The following is a 19,366-nucleotide window of genomic DNA, read 5'->3' as shown; positions in this document are numbered from 1 at the left end:
TGTTTTTATGGAAGAAGAAAAAAGAACCCAATACATACATTTTTGGTACACAGTTTTTTTTTACTGAAGAATTTTGCTCCAAAATTTGGAGAATGCCATTTTCAAAGGTTAGCTGCATTTTGGTTGGCATATTTTTTCATGAAATGCAAGATAGGGAGATTCCAAGCCAAATTTCTCCCCCATCCCTATTTATGTCAATATTCTTGGCTTATTGTTATGTGTCAACACTGGCAGTGGATCCATTGGTAGTTTTGACCAACTTATTATTGCATCAGTTCTCCTCTTGTAAGAAAACAGGAACGGTGGCTAGATAGCCATTGGGATCCCTTTCAGCTCTGCAATTCTATGAACAATCTCACACAGTTACTTTGAACATTGTTCCTTAAAATGCACAAGACTGAGAAAGAAAGGGCTCACACCATACTTTACACATGCTGGGCAACTGTCCAGGGTCCCAAAAGGTCAAAGCAATGAAGCTGCCCTCTATTGCCTCAATTCTGTACTGTCCAAAGCCATTACACATACAAGCAGAGTGGTGTTTGGCTGTGAAAGCAATGTATTACATTAAATACCATCCATGTGGATCTGTATATTTATGATTTATTGAAAGGCAACCATTGAGGCAAATTCTAATTTTTGTGTATATCTCCTTGACATATGCTTCTTTCCCACATTTAAGGTTAACTATAACTGATTTATTATTATCTGCTATTTCTTTTTTAAAAAAAAAATAAAATGAATGCTATCTGTAAATTCAGTTTACTTGTATTTCAGATGGCAACAACCTTTCAAGAGGCTCATTTTCAGGTAATTCTATCCATTGAAATCCTATTTACACCACTTCTGCTCCTATTATTTCAATGACTAGCCCAGCTTTCCTGAGCACTGATTCAAAGCTGTTTCTTACTTACTGGATCTGAATACCTTCCTCTTTTCTATAGACGCTCACCAAACCCAGAACATCCTACCAGCCACATATTAGATGATTGACAATCTCCCTGCTCATGCAGTTTGTTGCAAAAATAAGAGCTTTATCAAGCATGCACATGCAGCCTTCAATTTTGTGGGTCACATTTTATGAAGGCTTAGATTATCTGACATCATGTCCTACCCACCAAGTTTTTTGGGACAACCAATTTTAATCTCTTTTCTACATGGATGTATCGCTTGAAAACATTGCCCTGTGAACATCACATATATTGCATCAACAGGCATGGTATCCAACCTGATACACATCAAGAGGCATGGTATCCAACCTGATACAGATTTTTTTTCCCCATGTCAGAAAGAAGGTCCAGAGATTGTAATAGATTAAGTGCCACAAGCTACTTTTATTTCAATAACTAAATGCAAATATTCAGTTTAAATATTTCTGAATTCACCTAGCTGTGTCCCTTGTTTAAACCCTTTGCTTTGAGGTCATTTATCCATGCATCTTAAGGGTAACTCTTGCATGGCTCAGTTGTCCCACCCTAATCCTCCCCATCCTTATTCCATTCTCCTGTCTCTTAATGGTGAGGATAAAAGAAGATGGACCCTCTTATCCCACCAGGCTTAAATGTCCATCGTGCAAGTATTAACAGCTTTAGTCCTCAAATCTGTCACCACCATCCACGTGGCATACTATGGCCCAAATCTATATGTCTCACTACCATGTATTGCATGTGATACCAAGGATGTATCTTAACCTTATCACACCATCTCCTTGAGTTCAATGGACTGCGGAGCTTTCCACCCACTAGAGTCGCCTTCGTTTCAGGGCGAAGAAAATGTCTCCAAGTACCAAATGCAAATATGATGCAAATGATGCCAATAAATAAATAGAATGGATAAGATCAGGCTATATAGGTGACAATGTCTGTCCTGTTCACACAAATTGTAAGTGAGCTCTGCCTATTTCATGTCCAATAATAGAAGAGGGTTTCTTTTTTTAGAGAGAGACAAAAGAAAGAATATGAAAGATCATTAAGTTGCTAATTGCCTTTACAGTAGAAATGAGCCACCTGTCAAGAGACAGTTCAATTAAATCAAAACAGAACATTGGAAGTTTCTTTTCCAGTTAGAAAAAGACTGGCAAAGATATTCATCCGGGTTTCCCATTTCATTCCTGAAAGTATTAGTAGTGAGCCACATTCTCAATGGGTATCCTTTCCAGCTGAACTAGCAGCTAAGACAGCTAAATCAGCAATGCAGCCTTGCAGCCAAACATGGTTGTATTAACCTAGTGAAGCAGAAAAGACCATCTGCACCACCATGAATATTACTAAAATAGAACAGCAGCAGGGTAGGGAGGGAACCTTCTACATTTTCCATTGCAAAAATGCAAGGAAATTCGATGAATGATCTTACTTTATGGGCATGCACCGCAACTGATAAACAAAGAACTATAGTAATTGTCTGAGCTTTGATGTAATTAGCTTGCACAATTGATTTACAGACTGTTTTATAACTCAATTTCACGTGCATTACGAAAACTACACAATGACTTTAATGTACTTTGGTAATTTTCAGCTGTAGCCAGTTTGTCAAGCATACATTAGCTGTTAGGCAAAAGCTTCCTGGACAGCTCCCAAGATGCACGTCATTGGATCTATGGGTACAAATTGAAGACTGACAACTCCAATGGCTTTCTCGCGTGCTTCTTAAATGCTATGGAGTGAGTGAGTGTTTGTGTAGACAGAGGAGATAGAAGAGTGCCTCTGTCTCTGACCTGCTTACTACCTCTACACGCTGTGATTATTGTTGTAAAGAACCATACGGACCGGTGGAAAATGTTCTTGGTTTAGGTAGGAATGCAGATCCAAACATGCATCAGTCTGCAGTGTAGATAGATAAAGCATCTGCACAGAAATTGACATAATTATAATAATTTATTATTTGTACCCCGCCCATAAGGCTGGGTTTCCCCAGCCATTCTGGGCGGCTTCCAAAGAAACCAAAAATACACTAAAATCACACATTAAAAACTTCCCTGAGCAGGGCTGCCTTAAGATGTCTTCTGAATGTCAGGTAATTGTAGATCGCTTTGACATCTGATGGGAGGGTGTTCCACAAGGTGGGTGCCACTACCGAGAAGGCCCTCTGCCTGGTTCTCTGTAGCTTTGCTTCTCGCAATGAGGGAACCGCCAGAAGGCCCTCGGCGCTGGACCTCAGTGTACAGGCAGAACGATGGGGGTGGAGACGCTCCTTCAGGTATACTGGGCCGAGGCCGTTTAGGGCTTTAAATGTCAGCACCAATACTTTGAATTGTGCTCGGAAAAGTACTGGGAGCCAATGTAGGTCTTTTAAGACCAGTGTTACGTGGTCTCGGCGGCCGCTCCCAGTCACCAGTCTAGCTGCCGCGTTCTGGATTAGTTGTAGTTTCCAGGTCACCTTCAAAGGTAGCCCCACGTAGAGTGCATTGCAGTAGTCCAAGCAGGAGATAACCAGAGCATGCACCACTCTGGCGAGACAGTCCGCAGGCAGATAGGGTCTCAGCCTACGTACCAGATGGAGCTGGTAAACAGCTGCCCTGGACACAGATTTGACCTGTGCCTCCATGGACAGCTGCGAGTCCAAAATGACTCCCAGGCTGCGCACCTGGTCCTTCAGGGGCACAGTTACCCCATTCAGGACCAGGGAACCCTCCACACCTGCCCGCCTCCTGTCCCCCAAGAACAGTACTTCTGTCTTGTCAGGATTCAACCTCAATTTGTTAGCCGCCATCCAACCTCCAACCTCCAGGCACTCACACAGGACCTTCACCACCTTCACTGGTTCTGATTTGAAAGAGAGGTAGAGCTGGGTATCATCCGCATACTGATGAACACCCAGCCCAAACCCCCTGATGATCTCTCCCAGCGGCTGCATATAGATGTTGAAAAGCATGGGGGAGAGGACAGAACCCTGAGGCACCCCACAAGTGAGAGCCCAAGTGACATTTGGTATCCTGGGATTCTTATTCTCACTTGGGCACAGAGAGCGTGAATTTAAAGCATACTCCATGGCTAGGAACGGATGAATCAGCCACCTCTAAAATCTGCATTTATCTGCAATTTCTTCTTCTTCTTCTTCTTCTTCTTCTTCTTCTTCTTCTTCTTCTTCTTCTTCTTCATCTTCTTCTCCCCCAGAAATTCATCTTTAAATACATGCTTAAATATGTAATCTAAAATGCATTTTCCTCACCAAATATGCATTTCTAAATTTATTTGTTTCTCAAATTATGCATTGTAAAGTTTATCTTGATGAGCTGCTCAAGCTGAGAACAGTGTCAGAACATTTAGGAAGTGTGAAAACTGGCAGATACCTTCGTTTGTTCATGATGTACAGATCAGGTCAGTTCGCATCAGAATTTGCAGTGATCCAGTCCCTCAAGCATCCCCATTCAAAGTCAGCTATTCTACACACCCCCACAAGCACACATGACCTTTAAAGCTTGAGAGGGCAAAGCGCTTATGAGATTGGCTGCTACCTGGTAGGGTCCCTTGCTCGATGTAGAGCCAAAGAGCAAAAGGACTCAGGTAGCAACTCTGCTTGTCACACTGACTGGAAGATGTGGTCCAGAGTTTCATGCAGAGAACATTTCCAACCCTACCTAGTGAGGCTGGGACTTTCTGCATGCAGTTGCTCTGGAAATGAGTCATGACTCATCTGGGTAGTGTATGGCAAGGAAATACAATTGCTCTTCCCCATCGTTCATTCAGTGAACGTGTGAGGAGTTGTATGAAAACTCTTTATTTATTGCACATACAGGGCTTCTATGGAATAGAGTAGTTGTACCTCATTTAAGTATTTCATTTCATTTTCTTTAATTATTTTTTTATTTTCAGTTTTTTTCATATATCATTTACATTCAAATAAAATCATTTTTGTACATATAAAGGATTCCCTGAATCCTTCGACCTCCACCTGCCCCATCATGGTTTCCAGTGCAAGTCTTTTCCTACTGCATCTTATAATATTCATCTAAATTTTGTTTATATCCCATTTTAACCATAAATTTCAAACATTACAAGTGTTATATCAGTCCTGCTAATGTTTTTAAATGTTGACAGTGCTCTTTAAGGTAGTCTGCAAACTTCTCCCATTCTTTATTCAATATCTTGCCTTCTTGGTTCCTGATTCTCCCAGTCAATTTTACCATTTCAGCATAGTCCATCATCTTGATTATTTATTAAGTATTTTATTTCAATTCAGAAAGAACACAGATTTTTGCCATTCTGTTCTAGAAATTTAAAAAGCAGTTCCTAAACTGGATGTTACCCTCACAGATAGCCAAAAGTAGAAGAAGCTAGCCTCTAGTGAAGAGCTAGGTCTTGATTGAATGCAAACATATGTAGGGTCAGGCTGCAAAGTGGTGTACAGTGACACGAACTCTTATCTAAGTTAGCATGTGATTACAAACAACCAATCAAATGATTGCAACAACTTTCCCATAGCAATCAGAGCCCATAGTCATCATTCCAAAGCAATCAGGTGTTTGTTATGCTCTTTTGACTAGACTACACCAACTTTTTGCCTCTGTTGACCTCACTCCCCACCCCAAAGCCCAACAACAGGGCAGTTGTGGGCAGAAGAAGAAGAGGAGATGGGGAATGTGGGAATGAGTGCTGGGTGACAGTTGTCTTCTTCCGAGGTGCTTTCTCACAGTGAAGGGGCAATGTCCATCCACGTTGGGGGGCAGCCCTCTCAAACATTTTATTGGGAGGGGCAAAGGGACCTGTGCCCCTAGGAGTTGGAGCCCTTGCTGGAGTACAAGAAAAGGCTGGTTGAGGAGCAAAGTAGCTATGAGCATGTATAGAAGTCGCGTATAGAATTGCACTGTAGGTATTCAGCCATGACACAGACCCACATTACTTGTTTAAGGACATGACCAGCAACTTAATCTAGCAATCACACACCTCTGTCTTTGTTTTTGTTTTTTTTCTGGGATGCCTCACTTTACTACACTGCACTGCAAAGGCCATTGGTCCTGTATTAGGTCTTTTCTTTGTAGTGGATATTCTTTTGTTCAACTACAAAGTGTCAGCATATGAAAGAATAAACATTCCCTTGTCCCATCAGAACGGGGGCGCCATCTCACCCTCAGAATTATGGGTGCCTGCTGCCGTAATACGGGCTCCTCCAAAAATGGACACAACATGGCGCATTGTGCGTGTGATATCACATACACTATGTGCAGGCGTGTGCATGTCATGTTGCATGTCCGCGTTGCAGCAGCTCCTTTTCCTTCTTCTCTCCGCAGCCAGCAAGGCACCTTTTTCCGCAGGGAGGGGATTGTACTAGGAGGCAGAGAGATTCTGCCTCCACATTTGAGGCCCCCCCCCCCAGAAGAGGGTACCTGGCTGGCTGGCTGCATTGCTTCTCTCTCAGGGGCAACGCCACACAGGCTGGCTGGCTACCTCTCTCCAGCTTCACTCGTTGACTTTGTGGGTGCCCAGCCCCCACAATTATATTATTTTGGGTGCCCAAGCACCCATGGCCACCAGGAGTTGGCTCCTAAGCATCAGAAAATTTATTTTGGTGACTGGTGGTGACCCCACAGAGCCAAGGGCTTGCTGATCAGAAGGTTGGCGGTTCAAATCCTCGCAACGGGGTGAGATCCCGTTGCTTGGTCCCAGCTTCTGCCAACCTAGCAGTTTGAAGGCACAAAGTGCAAGAAGATAAATAGGTACCACTCTGGCGGGAAGGTAAACGGCGTTTCCGTGTGCTGCTCTGGTTCGCCAGAAGCGGCTTAGTCATGCTGGCTACATGACCTGGAAGCTGTACCCCGGCTCTCTCGACCAAGAAAGCAAGATGAGCGCCACAACCCCAGAGTCATCTGCGACTGGACCTAATGGTCAGGAGTCCCTTTACCCTTTACCTTTACCCCTCCCCACAATGCTTTCAGAACTCAGGAAGGGGAGTTTATCAAGCAGTTGGGTGACTTGGTGTGGCATATGTACCGATCTGCTGATCTCTATTTGATAGATTGGTCTCCTGTTCAGACATAGCAAACACACCATTGGATTTCAGCAACTGATTGTTTTATATATATATATATATATATACATATACACACAAAATCCAGCACTTCCCCTTTTCTACTTAGGCAAAATTTTGGGATTCAAGATACCCGGGCTGAGCCTCTTATCATACCGCAAGCAGTCTCTGCCACAGGAAGATCCCGATGCTGTGATTGTTGACTCAGCAAAACGCAGCAATGACTCCATGGTGATGAAGCACTTCAAGTCCCCTACAAAAGAAAGCTGCAGCCCTTCGGAAGCAGACGACACCAAGGCGCTCATCCAGCCAAGCACATGTTCGCCTCCGGTGAATATATCAGGACCCCTTGACCATTCATCTCCAAAACGGCAGTGGGATCGACTATACCCAGATATGCTACATTCCAGTACAGGCCTAACCCATGCCCAGTCAAAGGAAAGTATTTGCAATATAAGGAGAGCATCTTCAATACACAACATAGAGGGGTTTAACATCCATCCCAAGAATGTGTTTCGGGACCGGCATGCGAGTGAAGGTATGATTTCTTCTTCTTCTTTTAAATCAACACCTGTAAATTGTGACAGTTAAATGGGGTGGTTTACATTGTTGCTCAGCTTATTAGGGTCTACTATGGCTTATCCACACTTAGTTTTCAGTCAGACACCAGCCTTTTAACACTTCGTGTCTGAGCTTTGGAGTTGTGTGCATGTTTTGCCCTGAGTGTCCTCCACAAAAACACACTCTTTAAAGCTGAATAGGAACAAAATGTTAATTGAAGTTTTCCATGGATTGAGGTCTGCTCCAATGGACCTTTAAAGAGTTGGTTTTCATGGGGCACTCGGACACAGAGCTTTAAATCGTGGAGCATGCCTGGAAAAAGTGGAGGAAAGCCAATTGTGGATAAACTACCACTGTATGTTAAAGTCTGACTCTTTGGATCTTTCACTCTCCTGTTGGTTTGGTGAATAATGTTTCCTAAAAATTGGCTGCCCTTCAGCTTAAAACAATAATAATTTCCTTGCAGCAGCATGGGGAAATCATGCTAAAACTGACAGCAAAATCAAAATAAGCAGAAGAAATAAAGAACAGAATAAAACAGCAATTCTTTTTTTATATAAATAATTTTTATTCATTTTAAAACATATTAATAGTCATACATACCACAAAATTTCACATCTTATACAATCTTTTTGGACTTCCATCAACACCTCTGATGATCCTCCATTTTTATTGTTTCTTCTGCATTTCTTAAATTCATATTGCCTTTAATTATCTTAATTAATCTCTCCCTTTTGTCCAGTTATGCAATAATTCAAATTATTTACCCCGCGAAACGTCTTGCAAACCTACAAATGTAATCTGGTCATCACAATTACTTTTCAAATAGTCCGTAAATTTACACCAATCTTCTGTGAATCTCTGGTCTTCACAACAGTTCTACCATGGATTTAAAATGTGTGCAAACAAAGAAACAAACTAAAGGCTAGCTAGCTAGCTTGTAATAATAAAATGGTTTCTTCCTGGTACTGAAAGTCCATCAGAGTCAGTCAGGGCTGGCCCAGGATGGATTGCATCTAAGGCCAAGTGATTTTGGCACCTGAGGCACTAGATCCTATGATATACTCTCCCTGGACATAGCTCAGTTGGTCAGAGCATGGTGCTGACAGTGCCAAGGTTGCAGGTTGGAACCCCATATGGGACAGCTGCATATTCCTGCATTGCAGGGGGTTGGACTAGATGATCCTCGGGGTCCCCTCCAACTCTACAATTCTAGGCTTCCATGAACTGTACCTGAAAATGAAAAGGGAGGCAAAACAGCTGCTTAAGCACTACAAATGTTATGTTGTGAACTGCCTTACAGGTACGGGGCAGTATACAAGTTTAATTAATTCTTTAATAATGGCTTCTCCCTTCCCGGTCCCCATTAACCGGCCCAATGTAGTTTTCAAACTTTCAAAGTCAGCTATGCATATGGCACACGATCCTGGTCTACTATAATGCATTATATAATATTTTATAACACATTCTACGTTGGTCTACTGATTACATAGATCCTGAAGTGGTTACAGAGTGGAGCTGTTAAATATGTGTAACTGGCTGGATCATGCCCATCATCAGTTTGCTACAAACACAAGCCTGAATCCAGACAGGTTTCAAGCAGTAGCTTCTCAAAATTGGGGGCTTTCCAGTATGCCTGAAGGTCCTCTTGCTCCTTCCTCCCCCTGAGTGTGAACACAAGTGCTTTCCACTCACCCAGAGAGATGTTTGGATCTCACCCATTAGCAGGTTCCATAAAATAAAAATTGGGGCCCTTTGAACATATGTTGGGGTAACAGTTTCAATTAAAAAAATATACACTTTCAAAAATAACCACTGTTGAGTCTTTGGATATAGAGTTTATTGTTTTTCCCCTCTGCTTTTCTTTACTCTGCTGAATATCAGACAATGGCCGTAATGTCAAAGGTAATGTAGACACGTACAATTTATTGTTCAGTGCTTTCGAGAGCCCCATTCCTTTGGCATGTTAATTTGCCTGCTATATGAAATGTACAAATGCAACTTGCTCATGCTGATCTCTATTGGGCTGGGCACATGGTAGAAATTTTGCTTGGTGGATGCATCACGATTCCCTTTGCTCTCGCCACGAAATCATTACAAGCAGTCATCAACTAAAGCTCCGAAAGGTTGGGCGGACTGTGGATATGCTCTATTAAATCAGATTGGTTCTGTGCATCGGTCCCAGTTGATTTGAACGGGAGAGTTGAATGTCTGCTTAAATCTGCCTCCCATTGGAATCAACAGGGCTTAAAAGTGTTTAGCTTTTGCTGCCCTTTATATAGATGAACTAGGTATGCTACCAATCTTATGTAGGCAAAATCAGACGCCTAAGTTTCCAAGAGATGAACTTGCAAAAGTATTTGAAAAATTGGCTCAGAATGATCCTTAATAGCAATGATAGATTTAAAATCTAATCCTGTTTTGCCTTTTACACGTCAAAGAAATTAATTAATATTCTGGACCCTTGTGGCGTTCTTTACTTATTCCTCTTTTGTCTCCTTAAAACTAGTTTCACGCTCCTGGATGGCAGGGGGTATGGTTTAAGCTTACTGTAGTCTTAAAATGTGCATGCATGAATTTCATTTGCAATTTCACGCAGAGAGCATTCTTAATCACATTCAGTACATTCTGGAATTGGTCCTTTTCACCAGGACAATGAACCTAAAAGACAACCAAACAGAGCCTTTTCTACATCAATGTGTACAATTTGGATCCAGCTCATTATGTTTTTCTTAACACACCTTCTTAAAAAAAAAAAATTCCTTCCGTGACAAAGGCATCACTCAGCTGAACTAAACAATTATATTTAGAGCCTACATTTGGGAGCCAAGTCAGGAAGTGGGGAGGCGGGGCAGAAAGAAAGAGGCCTTTTGCACCTTTGGGGCCTCTTCACAATTTCATGCATGTTGTAGAAAGTTTGTGTACTCGGTAAAATGTCTCCTGTCGAAAGTGCATGGCCTGCATGAGCCAAGGTCTGTAAGCAGCACATCGCTACTGGTTTATGAAGCCCACACATTTGCTTCTTGTCTCCATCAGCAGTGGTTTAGATATAGTATGGTGCTATTCCGTAAGTGAAGTAACATTTGTAAGTGAGTGTTGGTTTTAAAGTACTTGACATTGTACTTTTGTCTGTGTTCTTTTTAAGCAACTGTTAATTTAAGTCAATGTTTGGCATAACAGATTTGGAAAACAGATTTAAGACACTAGTGTATCTGTCTTCCCCTTTCTTGCTGGGCATCATGCAAGCATAGCACAAAGAGCCAAAAGAGATCCATTGGATTGTATCCAAAGTTGCACCAGCGGAAGGCTGTGGGTACAACAGATCCTTCCCTTCCTCTCTTCCTCACTGTGTCCCCTGAAAAGAGGATGGGGGTGAGGACACCTCCCAAACACCATGGGTTGTGTCATATGGGGCTGCGGCAGGGATGTAAGAAGGCTGCAATTTCCGTTCTGACTAATAGTCATTACAATCAGCACTGTTTCCATTCCGCTACAATTCAGTTTCCACTAATGTTATGTTATTTGTCTCATTGACTACTATTTAACTATTTAAGTTACGTAAGTTACTTAGCTTATGCAACTATTTATGTAACTTATGTAACTGTCATTCATTTCAATATAAAGGAAATGTCAAAACAATGTAAATAAGTTCATTGATTAAGTATTGTAATTAAACAACAACAACGATGTGAACAAGTATTGGTCGCATTCACTTCACCAATTTCTATTCCTGACTACTGACAAACATGTGAACTGCAGTCATTTCTATGTTCTGTTCCATTTTTGTTGGCATTCCTAGGCTGTAATAGGAGGGGAGCGTTGCCCCAAATCAGGCAGAATAATCTTGTGTCAGTGGACTGCAAGATTCCTGTACTTGATTTTGAGCAATTCCCCCTTCCCACGGCAGTCCCACACGGCACAACTCACAGTGTTCCTCTCCAACACTCCAAATAAACTTGAAGAAGAGGGTCTGTAGAGAGGAAGGTTGCCAGAAAGTTTGCCTTTGGCTCATGCAATGTTGGATCCAACCCATTCTTTCCAAATGGGCACCTTAATCCATTAAGTGTTTGTTTAGTTGGTGCTCAGAGAGCGCAAATACTGACTAGAAGAAACTGTGCTGTATGGCTTTTCTCCCCGATCTCGGCATCTAGGTACAAGGAAAGTATGTATTTGTCACAGTTTCCCTCACCCTTCTTCTGTCCACACAACTCCTCTGTGGATAAGTTAACAGAGGGAGATTGTTCACTCTTGAGCTTCATGGCTAAAGGGGCATTTGAACCTAGTCCAACTCTATCCATTACCACACCACTGACAGGTGCCCAAATGCCACAGAAGGAAGCTAGCCAGGATCAGGTCCACATGGTAAAAAACCTCTGTTTTCCCCATGGTGCAGTACAGTGGCCATTGAAAGATGCCCGATTAGGCTTCTCCCCACTTGTGATCTTGTGATCCACAGCAAGTAGTATTCAGAAGCATACTGCCTCTGCTACTATATATAGCAACATGACTAGTGGTCATTGACAGACCTATTATTTTGTTTCTGCTGTTGTTGTCTAATCTCCATGAAATGCTTCTGGATTCACACTGCATATAAAAGGGTTCCTGTGTTCCTGCCTTTAAAAGCTCGTGATAATCTGAGGACTCATCCATGGCTCAGCTTCTCTTTGCTGCTGAATCGGAACAAACTGCAATCAGGTTTTGCACAGTTTGCTGTTTGTTCCGATTCACCAGTAAAGAGTGTGTTTTCCTGGGGAAAGAATGTTTTCCATTCTTTCTAAGCATGGAACAAGTGGAAGTACAGACAAGCCCTCAGTGTAGCCTGGGATATTTGAACTGCTTCAAAATCTGCCTGCAACAGTTCACAATTTTTTCTTGCAACCTACATGCTTGAAATGGATCAAGTAGCCAAGTGTTGGCAGATTCTAAGCTAGAAGGCTAGCACTTTGGGCCATTAAGTCTTTTACATTGCAGGCATGGAATTACCTGTTTCAGGCTGCAATCCAATACCCACTTACCTGGGAATAAACCTCATTGAGCTCAATGGGACTTAATTCTGGGTAGACACGTATTGGATCGCAGTGTTAGGTGCTGCTTTCTGTAGTCCATCAATATTTCTTCACAGTTTGGTAATACTGACACCCCACCCTCTGACCTCTCATATTTTTTTAGGTCCTTTTAACCATATCAAGTCAAGTCTATTAGGATCTACATCGGATTCAAACCTCAACAAGTACAGCACCATCAACAAGATCCCCCAGCTCACTCTGAACTTTTCCGATATCAAAAATGAAAAAAAAAGTTCATCGCCTCCATCTTCAGAGAAAACAATTATTGCACCCAAAGTGAAAGACAGAACACACAATGTAACTGAAAAGGTTACACAGGTAGGATATATTCTTTTATATAAACTTTAGAGTGGTTCTGTAAAATTTCTTTTAATGTGAGTGGTGTTGTGGATTTCATTCCAGCTTTAGTCTTCAGACTAGTTCATGCATTCTTTTTCTAAGCAAGTCCTTTAGAAAACAGTCACATTTATTCACATGCCTCCTTCACATTCTTTTATGCACCAAGAGAAATGAGGCTGTGGAGTGGGTCCTCTCTGGGGTTACATGGGGGAAATCCTTGCTGATGTAGGAATAATATATTTGCATCAAGGTGCATGATTTTTTTCTATGCAGGAGATGCCCCCAGTGCCTGATTACAGTAAACATTTTCATTTATATAATTCTTCATATCTATCATCTCTGTAATCTTTACAACAGTGCTATCAGGTGAGCCCTGGACTTATGATCTTTCTTCTGCCTTGACTGTGACACTGGGAAACATTTTCATATGACTGTTACGTTTCTCTTCCTCTTCAAGAAATGTATAGCTACTGGAGAAAGTGAAAGAAAGGGGACAAATTGGTTCTTTCTGTCTGGAGATCAACCAACAACTTGAACCTAACTAGATTTGTCTATTTTTTCAAATGATGCTCCAAACATTGCACTTTGTTTGACACTTGAAAAATATTGTGAGAACATAATTTGCAAACGGGCCATTGACCTAACACAGATAGGTCACTGGCAACATGTTCTCTTTTTTTCTTACCAGATTTTCCCCTGAAAAAGTAAATCGGGATTAAATGGGGAAAACATCAACTGGAATTTGGGTGCCAACAACATTGTGTGGGCACGGCAAAAAACTTGCCATCATGAGAAGTACTCATTCACAATAAACACCCATCTGGAAGCACACTTAGTCTCTTCTCAGTCTAATCCAGAATGTCTTGTTGAACATGGAGATCATTTTGCTGCATATTTGCAGAATCTACTTGTATAGATAGCGTAAATCCAGTTTCTTCCTCTCTCTCTCTCTCTCTCTCTCTCTCTCTCTCACACACACACACACACACACACACACACCCCTTCATGCTGGTGTGATAAATTAATGCCAAAATATGCAATTCCAATTCACTAGCTATTCCATATCAGAGATTAGTGTCTTAAAGGGGGGAAATTGATCTACACTTAAATGAATAACATAATCATTTACACATTTATACAAGACCCTGGCAGAATCAGTTTAGGACAGTCTGACTTGCCAGGAACTCTACAGCTCACTAAATTTAAAATTAAATTTGAAGTGCTCCCCAAGATGCCAAGAATACTTCACAGAATGCTTCCAGGGCAATTTAGCTCATGTTTCTATTCTCTTTATAGTTTTATAAAATTCTGGTCCTGGTGCTTGCTTTACAGTATTTCTTCTGAGGATGAGAAAGAAACAAAGAATCAAGGAGTGGTTTCCTTCCCACGTATAACCTTTTCTCATTCATCATTCCCAGTTTTTGTGTGCTCAGTGCCTTCAGCACGCTGTGTGTGTGACACTTTACAGAGTATGAGAAGACAGGTCTCTGCCCCCAAGGAACTTGGGGCAGGGTCATAGCTCAGTAGTACAGCATCTGCTTTGCTTGCAGAAGGTCCCAGCTTCAAATCCCAGCATCTCCACATAGTGCTGGAAGAGAGCCCTATCCAAAAGCTACCTGTCAGTATAGACCAGGTGTGGCTAACCTTTGGCCCTCCTGATGTTTTTGAACTACATCAATTATGGCCGTTGACCATTGGGAATTGTAGTTCAGCAATATCTGGCAGGCCAAAGGTTTTGCACACCTGGTGTGGACAATTCTGAGCTAGATCAGGTGTGCGAATGATTTGGCATCAGACAGCTTCCTATACTACTCTGAACTGGCAATCTATTCCATCTGCTTAGAGTTTGAGGAACCCCTGAAATTTAGAGTTGTTCCCGTTTTGACGGGACTGTTACAACCCATATGAGGTTTCCCCATCACCCTGACCCTTTATCCTGAACCTTCAGGTTACAGGTGATGGGAAAGACCTTTGCCCAAGACCCTGGACAATCATTGCTGGTCAGAGTAAGACAGTCCGGGGCTAGATGGGCAAATTGTCTGATCTGATATAAGGCAGCTCCTTATGTTCATATACATGAATGGGGTGTCAACATTGCATCCCATGGCCTTAAATGCTACACCTATTGGCAGTGACGGTGTCACACATTTGCTCTTCGTTGTTCACTTCATTTTCTTCTGCCACATAAAGAAAATGTGGTGTCCCTTTTATTGATGCTGCGGCCTTGCCTTTGATCTTCCTGGGCAGAGAAGGGCAGAGTAAAATTTGAAGAACTTCAGTGAAAAATATAGCAGTGGCCAGCGGGATGAAGCAGGAGGGACATTGCTAACTTGGCTTCCCAATGCTGTGGTCACTTCTGGTAACTGGGAGGGTGAGAGGCAAGGTGGCAGAAAGGTCAACACAGTGCGAGAGCAGCAGCAGAGCCAACCTGACACTCCTGACTCTTCCTTTCACTGCACCAACCTGCCCTCTCAGTTATCAGCAGCATGCCATGTGGTTATAAAGTGGGGCCTTGTAAATGACACCCAGCCTACTGTGCCAGCCACCAATGGAAGGAGAATGTCAGTACATAATTTTAATGTTGCAAGGGAAAGAAACAAAAAGAAGCATGTGAGGCCAACTGAACAGGTGGTGGGGTGTTCAGTGGATCTTTTTGATTTAGCACAGTCCCCCCCCCCCATTTTAATACTACCAGATGTGCAAATATTTATCACCTGTCCAATCCAGTCTGCCTCACACAGCATTTGTTATTCCAGGTGGTAATTATTCAGTATGCAAATTTTCCAAATAGGAATTAGCAGCACTGGTGATCTGTCCCACTGTCTGAAGATTAAGTTCTGTGAATTTATTAAGTTGTAAATGTTATCTGTGTTTGTCATTTTGGTGGATGCATTTTAGTCGTGCGTTCTTATGTGCTATTCCAAAAGGATTGAGTGTGTGCTTGTGTTGGCATGCTAAAATGGCTAACTGCTGGTGAATCCTAAATCAGGGGTTGTCAGCACATTGTTTGTGGGTCCCATGACACCTCTGAAGGCCTTCATTGATACCCCCTAGGACAACGGCTGCAGACTCAAAGCTTTCAACTTAAAAAATAAAAGTATAGCCTTACTGAAAGGAAAGTTATAAAGCAAAATGTGTAGGAACCCTTCTACAGTAAGCGATTTCCGTGAGATGAGACAAGCCAGATTGTAGTCAAGATGCATCTTTCCTGTGGTGTGTCTGTTTGAGTTCAGATCATCCCTAGACCCCTAGATATTATTTTCTGCAAATGATACTATGCAATAATGTGGGAGGGTGTATAATACCGTAATCCCCTCCCCAGGTGGCAAATGCAAAACATAAAAACTTTGCAAAGATGTCTCAGCATATCAGCTGCTGTGCAGGACCTAAAGCCAGGCACTCGTGAAGGAATCAATGTATAGTTAACTTGCAGCATAATGGCAAGCATGTCTACTCAGAAGTCAGTCACTTTTGTTTAATGGGGATGAATGCCAGCTAAGTGGATAAAGGATGGCAGCCAAGGTTTGGAATTGGCATTGGGGGAAACTGGATTATTGTGCCATTAACAGCTGTATCTCCACAATCAGTGCCAGCAGGACGCGGCTGAAATCCCATAGAAAACAGTGAGTTGTCTGGGTTTGGGAGAGCCTAATTTTGTCCCTAATTTTGCTATTTTTCTAGAAAAAGAGGTGCCAGAGTTCACCATGAACGCCTCCTCTTATAATGGCACTGGTGGGCAATCTGAGAAGTGCTGGAACTGAGTTCCAGTGAGTTCTGCCTGGAAAAAAACCCTGGTTTACACCACATCCCCATGGAAGCCATTTTGTGACTGGCACCCACAGAACACTCTCAAAATTCGGACTCCAAATAGGTTGGCAATCCGTGTTCTAAACAATATGGTGAAGCAGGAATTTAAATATAGCTATACTTATTATACCTTATTCCATGCTGTAGATTGAAATCTTGAGGACAAGGTTAATTCCATAGTGTATAGCTAATGGCAGTGGAAAGCAGCCTGAAAAGAGAATCTTGTGAACTGTGCACTTCATCATATACCACCTAATTTCCAGATGTCCTAAGCCAGACTATAACTCTTGGGCAAGGGAGTGGGTATCAATTTGCTTTTTATATCCTTCTGTCCTATTCATCTTTCTTGACAACCAGCTCAGAAGAACAGCCCAGTTGCTACATATTTTACACTGACAAGTTCAGATGGGGTCTTGGCAGTGATTGTCAGGAAGAGACAAGTCTTCCCTAGGGCACAAAAAAGTACCTTTTATTAAAGAAAGCTGAAATGCAAAAACCTGACATCCCTCCCTTTTTAATGATTTTTTTTAAAGGAGATTCTGACCCTCAAACTTTGAAGAAAGGGGCACAATAGTACATAACATTTTCGTTTTCCCTGCCCTCCCCATCTCTTTCTGTCTCTCACACACATAGAGAGACAGAGAGACGGGGACAGAGACAGAGGTGGACTCAAAACACATATTTAAAAACGCTGTGAAAATTTATATATATATATATATATATATATACGTTTGCTTTCGTAGATTTTCACGGGTACAGGAATGCAGGTTTTGGTGTCCTCGGGTGTCTTCCCGTGTAAAAGTTGGGGTGTCTAGGCGACGTTTCGACGAGGTCTCACTCGTCATCTTCAGGCTGGTGCTTTCGGCTTCTTGTTACTGGAACAGAGCGGGATCTCAATGTTTGAGTTCCTATAAATACTGTAGAGGGGGTGTGGTGTCTAGCCTCCAATGTTCTGGGCAGAGAGGAAGTTCCCAGGCTAGTGTGCCTTTTCTTCTTTTGTTCCTTAATTACTTGAGAGATACCTTGAGTGATTTCTTGAGTGATATCCTGAGTACCACTTAGGTGGGTCATTAGGTGTGGATTAGTTGCTAAAGTCTTTGTGTCTTGACCTCTTGAACTTTGTGAAGAGTTTTCCTGAGAAGATGGCTGTATTGCACTTAGTTGTGCTTTGGCTTGGCTTCGTGTATAGGGGCGAGCTGTTGTTTTGTGGCTTGTGTCAGCCAGATCTGTGTAGGGATTGCAGGGGGGTGCAGCATCCGGAGGTGCCACCATGGATTGGCTACTGGATGGTGTCAGTAATTCATCTGTGGAGAGGGTCTGGGTTTGGGTCTGGTGTGGTTGATTGGTGTTGGCGTTCTGTGTGCCTCTGGATCTGGTGTCAGTTTTTGTGGGGAGGGCTAATTTCCAGATGTCTGGCAAGCGGGATGTGTCGTCACGCTTGTTCATGTTGTGAGGGTGTTTCTCTATCTCGATGGCTTCCATGATTATTCTCTTGTGGTGATGTTCCGTGTTAAAGAGCAATTTGGAATCTGCAAAATTAATTTCGTGTCCTGTTTCTTTCATGTGTTGGAAAAGAGAGGAAGTTTTTTCTTCTTTTTTGACGGCATTCTTGTGTTCTGCGATACGTGCATTTATTCGTCTGTTTGTTTGTCCAATGTACGTGGCTGGGCAGACTTTGCAGGGTATTTCATAGATCCCTTGGTTTTCCAACTGGATTTTATCCTTGGGGTTTCTGAGGATATTGGCTATTTTTTGGTTGGTGCAAAAGGCTGTTTTGATATTGTGTTTATGGAGGATTTTGCTAATTTTATAGGTAGTGCCCTTGATATAAGGAAGGAGGGCCATGCCATTGTTTTCTTCTGTGTCTTGGTTTTTGGGGGGTGTTTCCTTTTGGATTAGCTTCGTAATCCTGTTTTGCTGGTATCCATTGGCAATTAACACATTTGAGAGATTCTGTAACTCAGTTGTCAAGTGGTCTTTGTCAGCCAGGCGTTTGGTTCTGGAGATGAGAGTCTTGGCTACGGAGTTTATTTGTGCAGGGTGGTGGTGTGATTGTGCATGTAAGTAGCGGTTGGTGTGTGTTTTTTTCCGGTAGATAGTGTGTCCTAGGGAGCCATCAGGTTTTTTGTAGATTAGGACGTCAAGGAAGGGAAGTTGGTTGTTGGCTTCTATTTCCATACTGAATTGTATTTTGGGGTGTAAGTTGTTGAGATGTGTGAGGAAGCTATCCAGTTTTTCCTTCCCGTGTGGCCAATCCATGGTGGCACCTCCGGATGCTGCACCCCCCTGCAATCCCTACACAGATCTGGCTGACACAAGCCACAAAACAACAGCTCGCCCCTATACACGAAGCCAAGCCAAAGCACAACTAAGTGCAATACAGCCATCTTCTCAGGAAAACTCTTCACAAAGTTCAAGAGGTCAAGACACAAAGACTTTAGCAACTAATCCACACCTAATGACCCACCTAAGTGGTACTCAGGATATCACTCAAGAAATCACTCAAGGTATCTCTCAAGTAATTAAGGAACAAAAGAAGAAAAGGCACACTAGCCTGGGAACTTCCTCTCTGCCCAGAACATTGGAGGCTAGACACCACACCCCCTCTACAGTATTTATAGGAACTCAAACAT

At 42.4% G+C, this 19,366-nt stretch overlaps 1 protein-coding gene across 12 annotated transcripts in view; it reads left to right on the top strand.

Annotated features, from left to right (window-relative positions):
* Positions 1–19,366, top strand: part of KCNH7 (potassium voltage-gated channel subfamily H member 7) — a 264,759-nt gene that overhangs the window by 179,105 nt on the left and 66,288 nt on the right. For 3 of the 12 annotated variants that reach the window (XM_083704660.1, XM_083704659.1, XM_083704655.1), the window contains exons 4-8: positions 775–807; positions 7,070–7,498; positions 9,406–9,426; positions 10,031–10,054; positions 12,691–12,905. In XM_083704660.1, the coding sequence (XP_083560786.1) occupies positions 775–807; positions 7,070–7,498; positions 9,406–9,426; positions 10,031–10,054; positions 12,691–12,905 (722 nt within the window). The remainder of the gene's footprint in view (positions 1–774; positions 808–7,069; positions 7,499–9,405; positions 9,427–10,030; positions 10,055–12,690; positions 12,906–19,366) is intronic. The other 9 variants (XM_083704663.1, XM_083704664.1, XM_083704666.1 and 6 more) reach the window with 7 other exon arrangements.

Source organism: Podarcis gaigeae, assembly GCF_964106915.1.
Source record: "Podarcis gaigeae genome assembly, chromosome: 1".
In the NCBI taxonomy this organism is placed as follows: Eukaryota; Metazoa; Chordata; class Lepidosauria; order Squamata; family Lacertidae; genus Podarcis; species Podarcis gaigeae.
This window is presented reverse-complemented; position numbering and strand designations above follow the sequence as displayed.